The 15,421-nt window shown below is 36.6% G+C and overlaps 2 protein-coding genes across 4 annotated transcripts; one reads left to right on the top strand and one right to left on the bottom strand.

The window, feature by feature from the left end:
• The first annotated feature begins 5,524 nt into the window (after positions 1-5,524).
• On the top strand, positions 5,525-9,059 carry cdk2ap2 (cyclin-dependent kinase 2 associated protein 2). Of its 2 annotated transcripts, none has more exons than XM_044115528.1 (5): positions 5,525-5,602; positions 7,135-7,293; positions 7,443-7,534; positions 7,932-8,052; positions 8,506-9,059. In XM_044115528.1, exons 2-5 carry the CDS (start codon positions 7,239-7,241, stop codon positions 8,571-8,573), a joined length of 336 nt encoding a protein of 111 aa, XP_043971463.1. In that variant the 5' UTR covers positions 5,525-5,602; positions 7,135-7,238; the 3' UTR covers positions 8,574-9,059. The 2 variants fall into 2 exon arrangements, with proteins under 2 accessions (XP_043971463.1, XP_043971462.1); XM_044115527.1 differs by having other exon boundaries at positions 5,531-5,602; positions 7,138-7,293.
• Positions 9,060-9,232: 173 nt separating this feature from the next.
• LOC122830285 (aryl hydrocarbon receptor interacting protein) lies at positions 9,233-13,743 on the bottom strand. Of its 2 annotated transcripts, XM_044115525.1 has the most exons (7): positions 13,557-13,743; positions 12,862-13,044; positions 12,201-12,389; positions 11,353-11,529; positions 11,121-11,262; positions 10,158-10,387; positions 9,233-10,077 (listed from the first exon to the last, which is right to left on the bottom strand). In XM_044115525.1, exons 1-7 carry the CDS (start codon positions 13,653-13,655, stop codon positions 10,072-10,074), a joined length of 1,026 nt encoding a protein of 341 aa, XP_043971460.1. In that variant the 5' UTR covers positions 13,656-13,743; the 3' UTR covers positions 9,233-10,071. The 2 variants fall into 2 exon arrangements, with proteins under 2 accessions (XP_043971460.1, XP_043971461.1); XM_044115526.1 differs by lacking the exon at positions 9,233-10,077 and having other exon boundaries at positions 10,267-10,383; positions 11,125-11,262; positions 13,557-13,718.
• Between the last annotated feature and the right edge of the window lie 1,678 nt (positions 13,744-15,421).

Genomic DNA, 15,421 nt, shown 5'->3' with positions numbered 1-15,421 from the left:
CCTTTCAGGGATTTGGCTCGCTCTATATCTGCAGACTGAGTCTGGATAATAATGCTCCTCATACATGAACCTATTGCTCAAGCTTAGCCTTTGTACAGGTGTGATTTTTAAAACATTGCCAAAGGATACTTTTTAAGAAATCATTACAAACATTTGATAGCTTTGTTAATGCCTTGAGAAAAACAAAGGAAAAAGTTATTAGCATCATTACGCGGAACTAATATGCTTGGATATTCCAGATAATTTGTTTTTAGCCATCTTCATTATTTTATGTTATTGCAATACAGTAATCCTGCATGTGATTAAGGTTGGTAACGTCTTTTTAGTGACATTAACAAATCCTTTTGGCCTAATCTTAGAAATTACGAACATTAAAGCTATAATTGTATACACTTTCATCTCTTACATAAGACACACCGGTAAATATTTGTAATGATTAGACATTAGGCTTTATCCGGTATCCACTCTCTGTATGTGTCCTCTTGCTCCTTTTGTTCGGCTTCAGAGCACACTGATAAGTCATGCCATGTCTGAATCATCCTGATTTAAAGATTCGTTTGAAATTGACTGCACCAAAAGTTTGAGTCAAACAGCGGTCTTAAATTTGAAGCACAATAAAACCAATATGTCAGTAAAAGCCTGGAAAAATCCAGTTGGGGATTGATGCTGTGCACTGATTGCCCTCCCTTTGACTTCAGTTCAAAGGGAGGGCAATGTTTCCAAACATAGAGCAATATAAAAAGCCTAAAATTCTATATGTATTAGAAGAACAAGGAGTTTTATAAAAAATAAAAAAATCTGCATGGAAGCCACAGATTGGAAACAGAGATGATTATTATGAATTCACAAACATTATACTGAACATCCCAATAGCTTATTTTTGATGGTGTGTATTATCCAGTTCATCCCATTTTGGTTAAGTACAATGGTTACAAAATATCCATTGTCCCTAATGGGGTCGGGAGGGTTGCTGGTGCCAATCCCCAACGAATGTTTCAGGCGAGAGGCGGGGTCACCCTGGACAGGTCGCTAATCTGTCGCAGGGCAACACAGAGACAGACTGGACAAACAACACACACTCATACCTAGGGAGAATTTAGAGAGACCAATTAACCTGACAGTCATGTTTTTGGACTGTGAGGGGAAGCTGGAATATCCAGAGAAAACCTACGCATGCACAGGGAGAACATGCAAACTCCATGCAGAAAACACTGGGCCGGGAATTGAACCCAGGGCCTTCTTGCTGCAAGGCAAGTACCTACTGCGTCACTGTGCAGCCCTGGTTACAAAATATACTTATTAATTTTCTTCAGTCCTGTGAAGAAGTGTTAGACTCTTTTTTTTTTGTTTGTTTTTTTTTGTGTTTTTTTTTATTCCTTGTTAAAGCTTTCAATGCATAAAAAAAAAAAAAAAAAAAAAACAAAGACAACCAGAGAAAACCCCCACAGAATTTTTTTTAATTTAGATTGGAGTAAAGGAAGAAGCAGTCCAAATTTTTAAAAACTTCAATCATTGGTAGCAACAGGTCATTGGTCAGTGTTTTCTGTGTTTGCAGTTACTATAGCAATGAGTCTTTTACACACTCCTCTGGGCAGAAACATTGGAAACATCATTGTTCTTGTCAGTTGAATGATGCCCCATTTTCAAACATGAATTATAATCACTGATAAAGACCCTGCAGGATGAAATCTTGCAGAAGTTTTAAGAGGGGGGGAAACAATCTCAAGGCCCAATTGACCACTTATTTAATGTTTCATTGAGTTTGCATCTTTTTCATAGCAGGGAGTTATATTCATCTTGTCTCCGAGCCACTGCCTGGGGACAGTTGCAAAACAAATTCAAATATAATAGAGCGTGCAAACAGAACTGCTGTGCTCAAGGTTGTGCACGTCTGTGCGACACCACACACTGAGGCATGTCTGCACCGCCACTGCTTGGTGGGTGGCAGTGGTACGGCAAGGAACACTCATTTAAAGGGGGGAGTCTTCTTCTACCAGTAAACTTGTTTAAACTGTCAGACAGTGTTTTTGTTGAAGGGAAACAGTTCTATGCATTATTAAAGGCCGCTACAGTGACTGCACAGATAACAAACAAAGCCTGGTCAGCCACTGAGGTTTTTAAGAGACAGCATCCTCAGTGGGAGGGAATCAGGAGTCAGTTTCTGATTTTACAGCTAAAGCTTTTTTCCTGTGCAAAAAGGGATGAAATACACAGAGGGAAAGGAGATCGATATGTCATTTTAATTCCCAGTGGTTGAGAATCATGAAAGTAGAAAGGAATTTTTCATGTTTCTTTTTCCAGTATGTCTCCATAAAAACACTTTTTTTTTTCTTTAACCTGTCATGCAGCTATAAGGAATGTGATAAAAAAAAGGGATCAAAATCAGTCAAATGCTTTTGCAAGACACAAAATCAGGCAGATTATTTGTTGAATTTGCATTTGATGGACTGTCATCGATATCATTATCATCGTTATGAATGGTAGCCCTACACACTCCCCGGTGGGCAGGTATTTTTGTGACTGAACATTTAGGAGAACCAAGAAAAAGTTTCAGTGACTTGGTGCATATTTATTTGTGATTGTTGTTTAATTCAAAATGTTGGCTATTATTCATGTCTGCATTAATAAGTCATTCATAACTGGGTAAGAAACTGAAGTAGGACAGCATCAGAAGGCAATTCCTCGACATACGTACTCAAAATCTTTCACATAGCATAAATAGAGTAGATGTTTATATACACCGTGTATTATGGTACATGACTTTGTTATCTTCAATTTCTGTAATTTTATCAGGCTAAAATGCTGCTGTTGTAGGTCAGCAAAGATGACCAACATTTTTATTTAGTAAATGCTAGAATATTTGGACACAGAACATTTTAGATACATTTTTATTAATTTTCAAGCATCAACGTTCGAAGGCATTATGGTGGCGTTGTTTAAACAACTTGAAAAAGGTGAAAGTATGTCATGGCTTTGAAACTTTGATAGATCTCAGTTCATTGGATTCATTGCATAAATATTTAGACACATTTAATTTAAATCCTTGCCTAGAAAGAAACAGAAAATCCAAATAAAATGATCCTACTCAGTTGCACATTTATTTACACTGAAAACATGACCTTGAAGATCAGGTTTGACAAATTTTGGTCTATTGAGTATAGACATTTAGTAGAGACAACAACACACTCAATTATGAAATAAATATTACTTAAAAATCAGATATTATGATTACTGTTCCACATCACTGAAATATATTCTTCAAATGTTACATATTTTATTTCAAAATGTCTAAACAACTAGCTTAACTTCTTTCACTAATTCAACACAAACTAAATTTACATCAATAGCTGCATTGAATTTAGTCCTACATTTTATGATAAAATATGACTCATGCTATTTTTTTTTGAAAGCAGCCTGTGAATTTGTTAATTGTTAAATTTTATTCAAAGCCTTCACAGCTCATTGTTCTCAGCAGGTTTAATGGCTAATCACAATTAGGTAACAGAAGCTTTCGGTGTTTTAAATGTGCATAAATCTCGGCCTGCTTCTCCATAAAGGTCAGTCTTTGCTCCACTTTGGCACTTTTTGGTTGGTAGTATTACAAGACAAAATGCACTCTGGAAGTTATGGAGGCATGAAGATGGAAGCTGATCTGGGATCCATCATAAGTACCCAAATTAAAAAAACAACAAAAAGTTGGGTTTGAGAATTGCTTTTAGTTGCTGTAATTTTGTCTTAAGGTAATATTTAAATATTAACATATCTTTTGGCTTCTATGTCTTACTATGTCTTATGTTACTTTGACAGTAATATAAGACATAGTGACTGACAACCTTTAGAAATGGAGTTTCTTCTATGATTTCAGGTGTTTTCCTTTCCTAAAATTATACCGCTACAGATTTAACAAACAAAAACTTACAAGGTGTCTGAGCTGTACAGTATAAACTCCCAGACTGGTTATTTGGGAAAACCTGAACAATAACTGGTGAGCCAATCTGATGATTGGACCGCAAGAGCCGACTTTATCTTTCTTACCTTTTCGGGGGGGATTCTCAGGCCAATGTGCAGTCATGACACTGGGTTGACCATGCATGCTGCTCTCCCTGAGCTTTTTTCCCCCTTTTTGTGAGATGCGGTCAGCAATGTTTAAAAGAGAGAAAGCAGAGAGAGCGAGGCTAGCTCGGAAAAGGATGAAATTAAAAAGAAAAAAACTATGGAAACAAACAGCTCAATGTGTAAAAATTTACAACTTTTTCACAAAAACTAGCTCACGATGAGTGACGTCAAATACTGATGATAAAAACAGCTTTGCAAATTACTGTGCAATCAAGTCAATGAATTGTGTGGCAATTTGACATATAATGTTGCACAATTCGAATTTTTATATGAGCTAACTAGCCTAAGTAGCTAAAGGTCAGAAGAAATATACAGTACCAAGCATCAGCCATGAGCCCACAAGGCCGAAGCGGACATGTAGAATTAATTAATGAATATTGTAATCTAAGAGAATATGTGCAGAACTGCTTTTTATAAAAAGTGCACTCACAAGCAAATGGAAATGGTACTTGTATAGCACTTTATTAAGTCCAGAGGACCCCAAAAGCACTTCACTCTACATTCAGTAATTCACCACAAATTCACATGCTGATGGTGGCAACCTACTTGTACCACTAAGACAGACAGAGCAGGGATGTGAACTAGCAACCCTCTGATTAAAGGACAAACTTCTAACACCTTCCCCACAGTGTCCCCATGAGTCATTACCTTCAGTTGTTATTAAAGTGCTATATCAAACAAAGACAAAATTTGCAATTCAAACCCTTGAAATTGGCTTCTGTGCTTTTATAAAGCTTCTGCTCTTTCTGACACTTCACCTTCAGCACATCATCACAACAATGCTCTTCCATTAAGTCATTTACAGCCTTTCTTCTTTTTTTTAATAGGCTCTAGGTGTACTACGGCTTCCTCCCACACTCCAAAAACATAATAGTTGGTTCCCGTATTTAAAATGCCCTTGTGTATAGTGAATGAGAGCATGGTTGTTTGTTTCTTGTTTGTGACCTATCCTGGGTGTATCAGATGTATTTCCCAAATTACTGGAGATAGGAACCAGCCCCTTTGACAGTAAGAATAAGATATAAGCAGTACTTTTGTTGTTGTTGTTATTATTGTTGTCGTTGTTGGTACAATGGCAATAGTAGTAGTAGTAATAATAGTAGTAATAGTAATGTGTTAGTGTATTAAATAATTTTTTTCATGTCGCACAATGATGTAAATAGCTGTGTAACAGTAACAAAGAAACAGGCAATCAAATTTGGGGAAAGGGAAATAGTCTTTAGATTCAGTTTATATTTTATTATTGTTTCACTTTTAACAAAATAATTATAACTGCCTTCAAACTGCTTGAAATAAATTTGTTTTTGGTTTTACGTCTTTAACTCACGCCGTTACCAACAAACGTAATAGGTGTCGCTAGCAACCAATCAAATCGCTCTAAACAACAACAACAAAAAAACACTACACTATACTTCGCTTGTGCGCATGCTCACACATAGCGGAAGAGGTTCACATCCAACTAAAGATTTCAGCTCTTCATAAAAAGGTAAAATAATAGTTTTGTTTTGAATCTTTTTTAGCCCGTTTTGGAGTTTACAAATGTGGATAGCTAATTGTTATACACGTGCCGATCGTGTAAGGTGATACTTTGTACTTCGAGCCCTTATTTCTCTTTTGTTTCCCCTGTGTTGTTTTGCTAACCGGTTAATGCTAATCCTGCTAACGTTACCTTCGTCTTAAAGCTAACGTCAGCTTTTGTTTCATTCAGTAATTTCCCTTCGCGGGAGCTGTCACATTCAGAACTGAGAAAGGCTGCGTGAAATGCAAGATATGACATACAAACAGCCAGATTTAAAGGGAGTAATACGACTGAAAAACTTAAACTTGTCACACATGCTTAGTACATTCATGGCTGTAATTGTTTTATAGTAACACATAAAGGCTGCGTTAAGTGTTAACAGATCATAAGAGTTTAAAGTTATAAAAGACAGACGTATTTTTATTTCTTTTTATCTTTTTAAAGTAAAATAATTCTATTTGTTTTTAAATGCTTTTCAATAACTTTAAAGTTATGAAATTTGTAATGATTAAATATCGATTATCTCTTATTTTAGTAGCATTTTAATACATTGATAGGTATGTAAAAAAAAAATTCTTTCCCTTACACATTATTACAATTTATCACCTTACAAACAGAAACCTCTTTTTACTTTGCAGACCAAGGCAAAGTATCACATATTTGTGAAAGTGACTCATGGTTTTCAAAACTTTTAATAATTCGAAAGTGTGAAATATATCCAGGTATATCAAAATCCCTTTTACTTCTAATGCTTCTAAATAAAATTCACGTCAACCAGTTGCCCCCCTGAAGTCACAGAACTAGTAAATAAAGTTGAGTTCGTCTAATTTATTATTATAAGAGACTTAGTTCATCTGTGAAACTCCCAGCAGAGTTTTTAGATAACTTGTGAATAAAGGTCATGAAGACCTAGACACAGACCAAACAGGTCTGGGTTAAAGATATAGAGATTGTAAAAGCAGTGTTAGGTGGGAGTGAATGGTACTTACAATGTCAATATTATTGAAAATTAAAATACTGATACTAATTATGATTTATGGTCATCTTTTTTTCTTTAGCCTAACACAGCCTATCATACACTTTCTAGAAAGTGTTTTTCATAATAATAGCCTCGTCTTCATAGCTCTACAGATTTCAACGTTGTTGTGAGGGCAGACAAAATTATCCAAACCCCAGCAGTCCCTGTGTTATGTGTTATGGACCCATAATTAACAATGATATTTATTTCCATCTTGTTGCCGTATCTTTCTGGATTGGAATGGGTTGGTCAAATTGTATTTGTTTTGTGATCTGATAGAGTGATAGCATTGTGGGAAGTTTAACGGAACCAGAAAATTTAGTTTGTGAGCTGTACAACTAAGTGTTAATGTTAAAATTGCAGCATCTGTAAGTTATTAGATTGTTAAATTTACAATTTTGATCTGTAAAACTTGAAAATTTGCCAAAAAAAGAGAGATGGATTGTGAAGCTTATTCCCACTGTGTGTAATTGTTTTCCAGCAGCTCTTAGGAGCTCATTACCACCAGGAAAGCTGTATAAGCATTGGGTTGACGGGACTGAAGGAAGCAGCACATCATACCTGGAGCTGCCTGGTGAAATCGCCATGAGTTATAAACCTATTGCTCCTGCTCCTTCTGGCTCCAACCATACACCGCCAGGTACAAGACGGCTTGAATGTGATTTCAACTGGCTATTGTTATGTTTTTATGATTTAAGCTAATCTTATTAGGGTTGGAGTAGGATGCTCCTTCTCGTGGGTGATGGCAAAGCTTGAGATAAACAGTCTGTGTCACTCTCTTCCACACAGGGTCTTCAGTTCCCTCTCCATCACTCCCCTCATCATCCAACTTTAGACCAGCTTTCAGTGACTTCGGTCCTCCCTCTATGGGCTTTGTTCAGGTACGTCTTCATCTCCACTGAAAAAAAAACAAAAACAACTCTACCTCTTTTCTGTTTGGACTTTTTACTCACTTGCATTGGGCTAAATCTATGCAACAGGCAAAACCTTCCTATGATTACTAATGTGAGTTGTGATTACAGTTAGCTTTTGTTACTTATTTTACCTAGAGCTAAATTCTTTTTTAAAATTATTTTTAAACTGAATTCTGAATCAACTCTTAACTCAACTCATTGTCTGGTCAAAACAAAACATTACTATAAATCACCACCCGTTTTGTTGAAGAGCCTCACAGAGCCACTTTAGTAGCTTCACTATTCCAGGTTGGTGGTATGATTTCACATCAGCAACAAATATTGATGAGTTTTCCTTTTCCCTCTCTTCGTTTTCATCCACCAGCCTGTCAAAGTGTCCCAGGGCTCCACCTACAGCGAGCTTCTGTCTGTCATAGAGGAAATGAGCCGTGAGATCAGGCCTACATACGCTGGCAGCAAGAGTGCAATGGAGAGGCTAAAGAGAGGTATTTGATGCTGTCAGCTCTGTCAATGTGGATGGGTTTTATGAAGAGTTGATCAATGCCTGCAACTGCAGTTTGACTGTTTTCAATCTGCAGTACGAAAGAAGATCTGACACCAGAATGTCTTGCAATGGAATTGGACACATTGCACTTTCTATCTGTATTCGGGGCTCATGGGTCAATTCTATAAATTTCCAGCCCTGCGTATCTGGAGCTTGACGTTTTTGCTCTTTTTTTCTTTGCAAAAGGACTTGATCTTGCATCCACAGGAATACTTCTTCGAAGCAGAAGGAACTCTGTGGCATTCTTAATTATAGGAATTGTGGCATGTTGTAAAAAAATATATATAAATGTTTTAGATTTCTTGTTTTATGAAAATCTTGCATCACAAACAATAGTTCTTAGCTTTGTTGTATTCCTCTCATTTAATTGGATGCTCTGTGTTTTCTCCTTCAGGTATTATCCACGCCCGCGCACTGGTCAGAGAGTGTCTTGCAGAAACTGAGAGAAGCGCCCGCACATAACCCTTTTGGAAAAGAATCCCCTCCTGACCCGTTCTTCTCATCATGATCCTGGTTGGATGTTTTACAACCAGAGCTCATCCTCCCACCCTGAGCTTTATTTGTGAGCGTTTCTAGGAGCATTGTGTTCCCCTTTCCAATATTTGATACATTTCATTAAATTATGTTACTGTTACACTTTCTACAACATGTGGGGCATATGCAAAACCAATTTTGTACCTACTGTGAGAATGTGAAATTTAAGTTTGTCATTTTGGTAAACCTCTGGTAAAATGCATTTATTTAATAATAATGATTTAATGATACAATCAATGTTAAAACTGCACCAGTCTTTAGTTTAATTTGAAAGTCTTCACCGTCAAGCTCACATTAGAATTCCCTCATTCCCACAAACCTTTTACATCAAGTCATTTTGTTAGCAAGGAAATTTTGTAAACCAGATTTTTGCAATTCAGTATGTATATCTTAATTAAATAAGAGGAAAAAGTATTTTCTTTGTTTTGTATGTTTTCTGGCATCTAATTGAAGGGACTTTAGGAGATGGACCATTTGTCTGGTTTTGAACCAGAAACCTTTGCGTACTTTAATCCCGTCTCATTCCCAGTTTTAAGAGAAGCAATCTGATTAAGTAATATTTAAAAAGACAAAAACAATTCCAAGACTGGGGATTATATGCAAATTTATTTACAGTTACATTATCAGCACCTTGCTAACAGTTCAGAAAAGCACATCTTCTCCAAAGCAGCTGACAAAGATGCTGAGTGTCTGCTGAATACATCAAGAGCACAACTAAATGCAAATCTTTTAATTCAATACATGAAATAAGTATATAGGAGATCATTTCAATTTAGTGATTGTCACAGACCAGTGAGGCTTAAGGTCCAGTCTCTTCTACAAGAACTTAGTGCTTGAGTAGTTGGACTTTAAGGTGTGTGCATATAAGCAAAACTGAAAAGGAACATCTGTATGTACTTACAATTTACGCATTGTGAGCAATGAGTACAAAGATTATATAACAGGATTGGAGATACTGACAAATAATGAAATAAAAGGGCCTATGCCTACCATACTTGGTGAAAATGCTGGGGAAGATGTTTTATTCTATAAAAATATTAGTTTCTGGAGAAACAGGGAAAAAAGGTTTACAATCTGAATGCTCATCACCCGGAGCAAATCCTTAACTAAACCATTTCTGAATCAGTTAATGGCTTTTTAATAAATAAATAAGGTGTTCCCTTAAAATGAAAGATATGCAGCACTGAATTAGCCACTCCACAGGCCATTACAGACACTCCAAACAGAGCCACAGCTTCACATTTACACAGCGTGAATTCAGAGGAGTACGGCTAAAAATGCTGGCGGTGCCTGTGTGTGAACCTGAAGAGGAGCGAATTGGCGACATGTTTGGCTGAAGTGCACGGACAAAACTAAAATAGCAGGACCGCTCTCCTGCTTCTCCATCTCAATCCATTGGCATCCTCTTCTTGGTCAGTGTCAGGGTTTAGCCCTGCAGAAAGAAAGGAGTTCTTCAGATTCATACTACTTGATGAAAAGCAAATGCAGAAGCCAAACTCAGATCGGACTGACTGTAGTGGCCGCAGCTGGCATCGCTTTGAAGTCAAACAGGCCTTTGTAGCGACCCTTCTCCTCCGCCTGCTTGGAGCGCAGTCTCTCCTCCATGGCCTTCACCTCCTTGTTGACCGACGCTTCCAAAGATGGGTCCAATTCCAAGACTTTAGCGAAGTCTGCCCGAGCCTCCTTCTCGTTCCACACTGCAGCGTGAGCCTTTCCCCGCTTGTAGAAGGCCTTCACGTTATCTGGGAGGAGGGGCGTTAAAAAGATAAGTGAACGTGAGGTGAGCTGTCAAAACTACCTGAGCTATTCAGTCAAAACAAATGTTTTATTTATTCTCTGGTGTGAAGTGTTTGACCATTTCAGTGAGTGAATTCTTTGACATAATGTTACAGTTCACTGGTGATACAGCTTTTGTTCTCAGCAGCCAATTACTTAAAACAAAAATGCTTTGTTAATTTCAACTAATTGAAGGCCACTTGAGAGAAACATCTGGTTAAAAATGGCAGGCAAAGAAGAATTACTAAATTAAATCAAATCTGACAAACAAGCCTTATTGGAACATATGATCCAATTTATTTAATACTAAGACCTACAACATACCTGAACTAATGGAGACGATTAGCTGTAGATATCAATATATTAAGTAAATAAATCCAACCTGTTGATCTGATGGTTAAACATAATAAATTAACATACTTTTATACTGAATGAGACATACCAGGGTTCCTACTTTTTTTCATTTTATAATTCCAGGACAAGGTTTTGGTAAAAATTTTAATATGAATTATATTAACTTTACATGTCCCAATGACATATGAAACCTCCTGAAAGTTTGTTTAAAAGAAATATCTATTACAATTTCACATCTATAAAAACATTTCTAAGAAAAAAATAAAATTCTTATACAGTATCAGCTACTATTTATCTCGGAAAAAAAGTGTTTTTGCAAACGGTCTGAATTTGTCAGAACCTTACTTTCATATTTAAAGAGCAGGGAGGTGCAATGCTCGATGACTTCGTAGTACTGGCCCTGAAGCAGCAGGCACTGACAGTAGTTGAGCAGCAGCGGTGTGATAGTTTGGTCCAGCTGCACCCAGGCTTCATCTCCAGGATGCTCCTGCAGATCGATTCAGAATTCACACACACGTCACAAATCTCACTCTAGTTTCAGCAAACTCAGCAGGTTCCAACTAAACTGTTCCCAAACCTTCATCTGCAGGTTTTTGAGGCAGGCAATGGCATTGTAGTATTTCTCTGTAGCCTCCTTAATTTTGCCCTGTTTAAACAGCGAGTTTCCCTCTTCATGGATAAGAGGCACAGAGTCCAGCTTCTCTTTGTCAGTCATGGCCCACATGTCCAGCTGGAAGGAGCCGGGAGGGAGGACCTGGGACAGAGACAGAGACGTCTGCAGGAGCACGACTGGATTCTCATGAAGCTTAATCTCTTCTACATGTCACTTGATTTGATTTTATTACTGCTGCATCCAGGACATTTCTCAGAAACGCCTCAGCCATTTTAAAATTGCCCTTCCCTGCTTGGTTTTTAATCTAGAATTAGAAGCTTTATTTTATTATCTTGCATCTATATCAGGCTTTCTTACTTATACTTTTGTCAATCAGTTTTAAATATTTTACATCTCATGTTTAATCTAATGGTCTATTATTCAATTTAGTTTATTTGTTTGGGCATCTCACTCAGATGACCAAACAAATAAACATCTGTTCAATACAAAAATAGAAATATTCTTACACAATACACATAATATCAGTATTCTAAAAAATTACTTCAAAATTATTCCCCTATTTAATTTATATATTATTTTTTATTTTATGAAAAAAATACAAACATGGGGGTTTTGGAGAAAGACTTTAGTAAAAAATAAAAAATTGGAAAAGGCAAAGTAAACAGCTTTCAATAAATGCCCTTAGGTCAGAATAAAACATGGATCTACAGGAAAATCTATAAAACTACATATGCACACATTTGCATACGATGTGTATCCCATACTAACTAATAAAAGGTGTGAGGACTAGACACTGTCCACTACTGGCTCACCTCCAGCAGCTCGATGGCAAACACAAGAGGCTGTGGGTTAGCCTGAAGATAATCCAGATCTTTGTGCCCTAAGGAGTGGTGGGAATGGATCTGAGCGATGCCACAGCAGTGCCTCTGGCCCTCCAGAGGGTCTTTACCAATACTTATGTTTCTCAAGGACTGGGACACAAGCGGGTACAGCGCAGTGTGCTGCCAACAGACAAGACAAAAATAAGCAAATCCGCACTGAAAAATTTCAACATCTCAGCACATCTACAGAAAAAAATATCCCCGCCTCATTCTGGCACATCACAACCATATATTTGTAAATATATTTTGTTAGGAATTTATGTGATAAACCAACACAAAGCATTGAACAACTGAACTGGAAGAGATGCATGTTTTTTGCTGTTTATTTATTTTTCTTTTACATAAAACCCAAAAAAATTGAGCCATGCATTTGTATTCAGCCCCCTTTACTCTGATACCGCCACATAAAATCCAGAGCATACAAATCAAATCAGACGTTAGGTAATTGTGGAATATTCTGTGTCATTTTCCTAATGCTTCACATTTATTTGCAACTATGAGTCAGTCAGTCACAAATGAATGTGAAAAAGTTTAGGGCTATGAAGAGTGATGCATCTCGCTGCAGCATCACCAACATGACTAGAACTCTTACCTTGGTGTCGCAGGTAAATTCTGCGACCTCGCCTTGCCTCATGGTGGTTACTATTCTTTCCCACACAGCCAGTTTGAACTTCTTGCCCATGATGAGCTCCATGGATTTGCTGCGGCCACCCATGGTTCTGGAGTCATCCAGTATTGTTCCGTCGCAGAGGCTGGTGCGGTAATGGAAGACGACCTGACACAAAAACAAACACGAACTGGTAGGTTGGTGAAAACCTCTGAGATATCAGGGCAGCTGACTGCTTAGTTTTGCCACAAACAACACAAAAATGTGCTCCTCTATGATAGGTCTAGACAGTGTCCTGACGTCATCGTATTCTGACCAATCACAATGTGGGAAAAGTAATTGACATGGCGTGCCGACGAATCAGCGTCCATAATTACGTCGGTCTTTCCCACTAGCTTACCATGACAGAAAAAAAACACGGTTGAAAATTAATCAGGCTTTTAACATATATTTATTAAACAGTTATTTATTTTAAATACGTTATTCCCCGGAAAAGTCTACAGGTTATGAGTATAGGTCTGGCATATTTTGTATAATGTTCGTCGAAGCAAATATTTCGGAATATTTAGCAAAGATGATCGCTGGTAGCATTTTGGTTGCTAGCGTGCTTCGTCGGACTCTGTTACAAACGTCTAGACACAAAACACAACCCGTTCCTGCTCCAAGAGTGTACTTTTTACCTTGGTTCCATTAGGGAAGGTCGACAGGTCTCCTTTCCCGGGACTTATCACTTTCTTTCTTATTCCCTCTTCGAGAAGCTTGCGTCCCTCTTCCTCCATCCTTAACCGTTCACGGAAAATGACGATGTTTACCGAAGCTGCTTGTTTCGTAACGTGTTACGTCCTTCCCGTTGTTTAACGTCACTAACAGCATTTTCTAAAATTGTCAAGCAGATTTGTTTATAATGACATGTCATTAAGATTAACATTAACAATAAGTTAAATTTTGAAATATCTTTGCGGGTTTGTGTTTGAATTGAAGTTTGGTAAACTGTTATGAAACGACATTATTCTGTGTAGAACTGAGAACTAATATGTTATTTAATATTTCATATTATTATTAAAATAATAAATGATTTTTTTTAAAAATGTAAAAAAAAAAGTATTCTCATCCTTCTATCACTTAAGTTGTCAGAATGTGAAAAAGTAAGGGCATATGTACTGCAAGGCATTGCATACATCCATACAATTTTACCACTTTAAATATTAATTACATTTGGAAAATGGGCAAACTTGTACACACGTTTTCCTGTAAAAGAAAAAAAAATGTAATGATCTAGTGAGCTGTTTTTAAAAGATATTTTGTTATTTTCTCTGCAATAGTCATATAGTTGCACAGTTCTCATTTAGTAGAATACAATAGAATAGAATACACTCTATTGATCCCCAAGGGGAAATTGCTTATTTGTTGAAAGCTACTCCATCTTAGGTAATAAATACAAAGTTTGTAAAAAAAATATATATACCTAAGAGTAATAAGTTCAAAGTGACTACTGTAGATATAAAATAAATAAATAAATAACAAGCTATCACATGGAATATATTAATTCATAAATAACCTAGAAATAATTTAGAAAAAATTTGGATGAGGTTTTTTTCTTTGTTAAGCGATGCATCATTCCCTCAGCGATGTTGAGGCCAGGTCTATAAAAGCTCCAACCCATAACTAGCAGTGGAATGTTTTGATGTAATTGGATGTATGTAATAGACAAGATGTACTCCTAAGGCACTTATGCCCATGTTATTATTACAAATGCTTATTCACACAAAAAGTCTAATACAAGTTTAGTTTTCAGTGGTTTTTATAGCATTCACTTCTATTTTTAGTTGTGTCTAAAGAAGAAGCCATTTGTTTTCTGTGCTTACTACCTAAATACATGAGTAATCAGAAATATAAAATAATTTTTAGATTAAGACTACAAATAATATAAAATAATGTAATGATATTTTCTAGGTTTGCATAAGTTTTATATGAGAGATCTGTCCACTCTGTTTTTAGAATAAAGAAGAAAGGCAGGGGTGTCAAAGAACATTAAATTCATATGTAATATTTCCCTGTGACTCAGAAAGCTCACATGTGACAACCATTGTGAATATATCATAAATGTCTTTTGCTAAAAAACCCCCCAAAAAAACAGACAAGCTTTGTTGTCACCTGGAAATCTGTTTGAGAATTGAAGGTACTTTTTACTGCAATTTATGAAACTGTGGCAGTTTGAATCCTTGATTGGGGAATTGTCACAGCACTGTGCAATTAATATTCAAATATGCTCATTTTGTGAGTCTGATGCTGTCACAAGCAACATGTAGAAGTCTGTCAAAAGAAGAACAGCATTAGAATTACTATAGATTTACAATTTGATTTTCACACTTTTTAAAATTACTTGATAAACATTAAATAGATACAGTGTTTTTCAGCTTGCTAAAGCATAAATCTGGCAACACCTTCTGGAAGTTTTAGGTAATTATTATAATTTTTTTTTTTTGCGTTACTAGCACATGATTGGTGCCGAACTAAACTAGAAATGCAGAGAATTATCAGCAGT

This window comes from Gambusia affinis, linkage group LG04 (genome assembly GCF_019740435.1).
Source record: "Gambusia affinis linkage group LG04, SWU_Gaff_1.0, whole genome shotgun sequence".
Taxonomy (NCBI): domain Eukaryota; kingdom Metazoa; phylum Chordata; class Actinopteri; order Cyprinodontiformes; family Poeciliidae; genus Gambusia; species Gambusia affinis.
The sequence above is the reverse complement of the archived record's forward strand: the minus strand, read 5'-3'. Positions and strand labels throughout refer to the sequence as shown.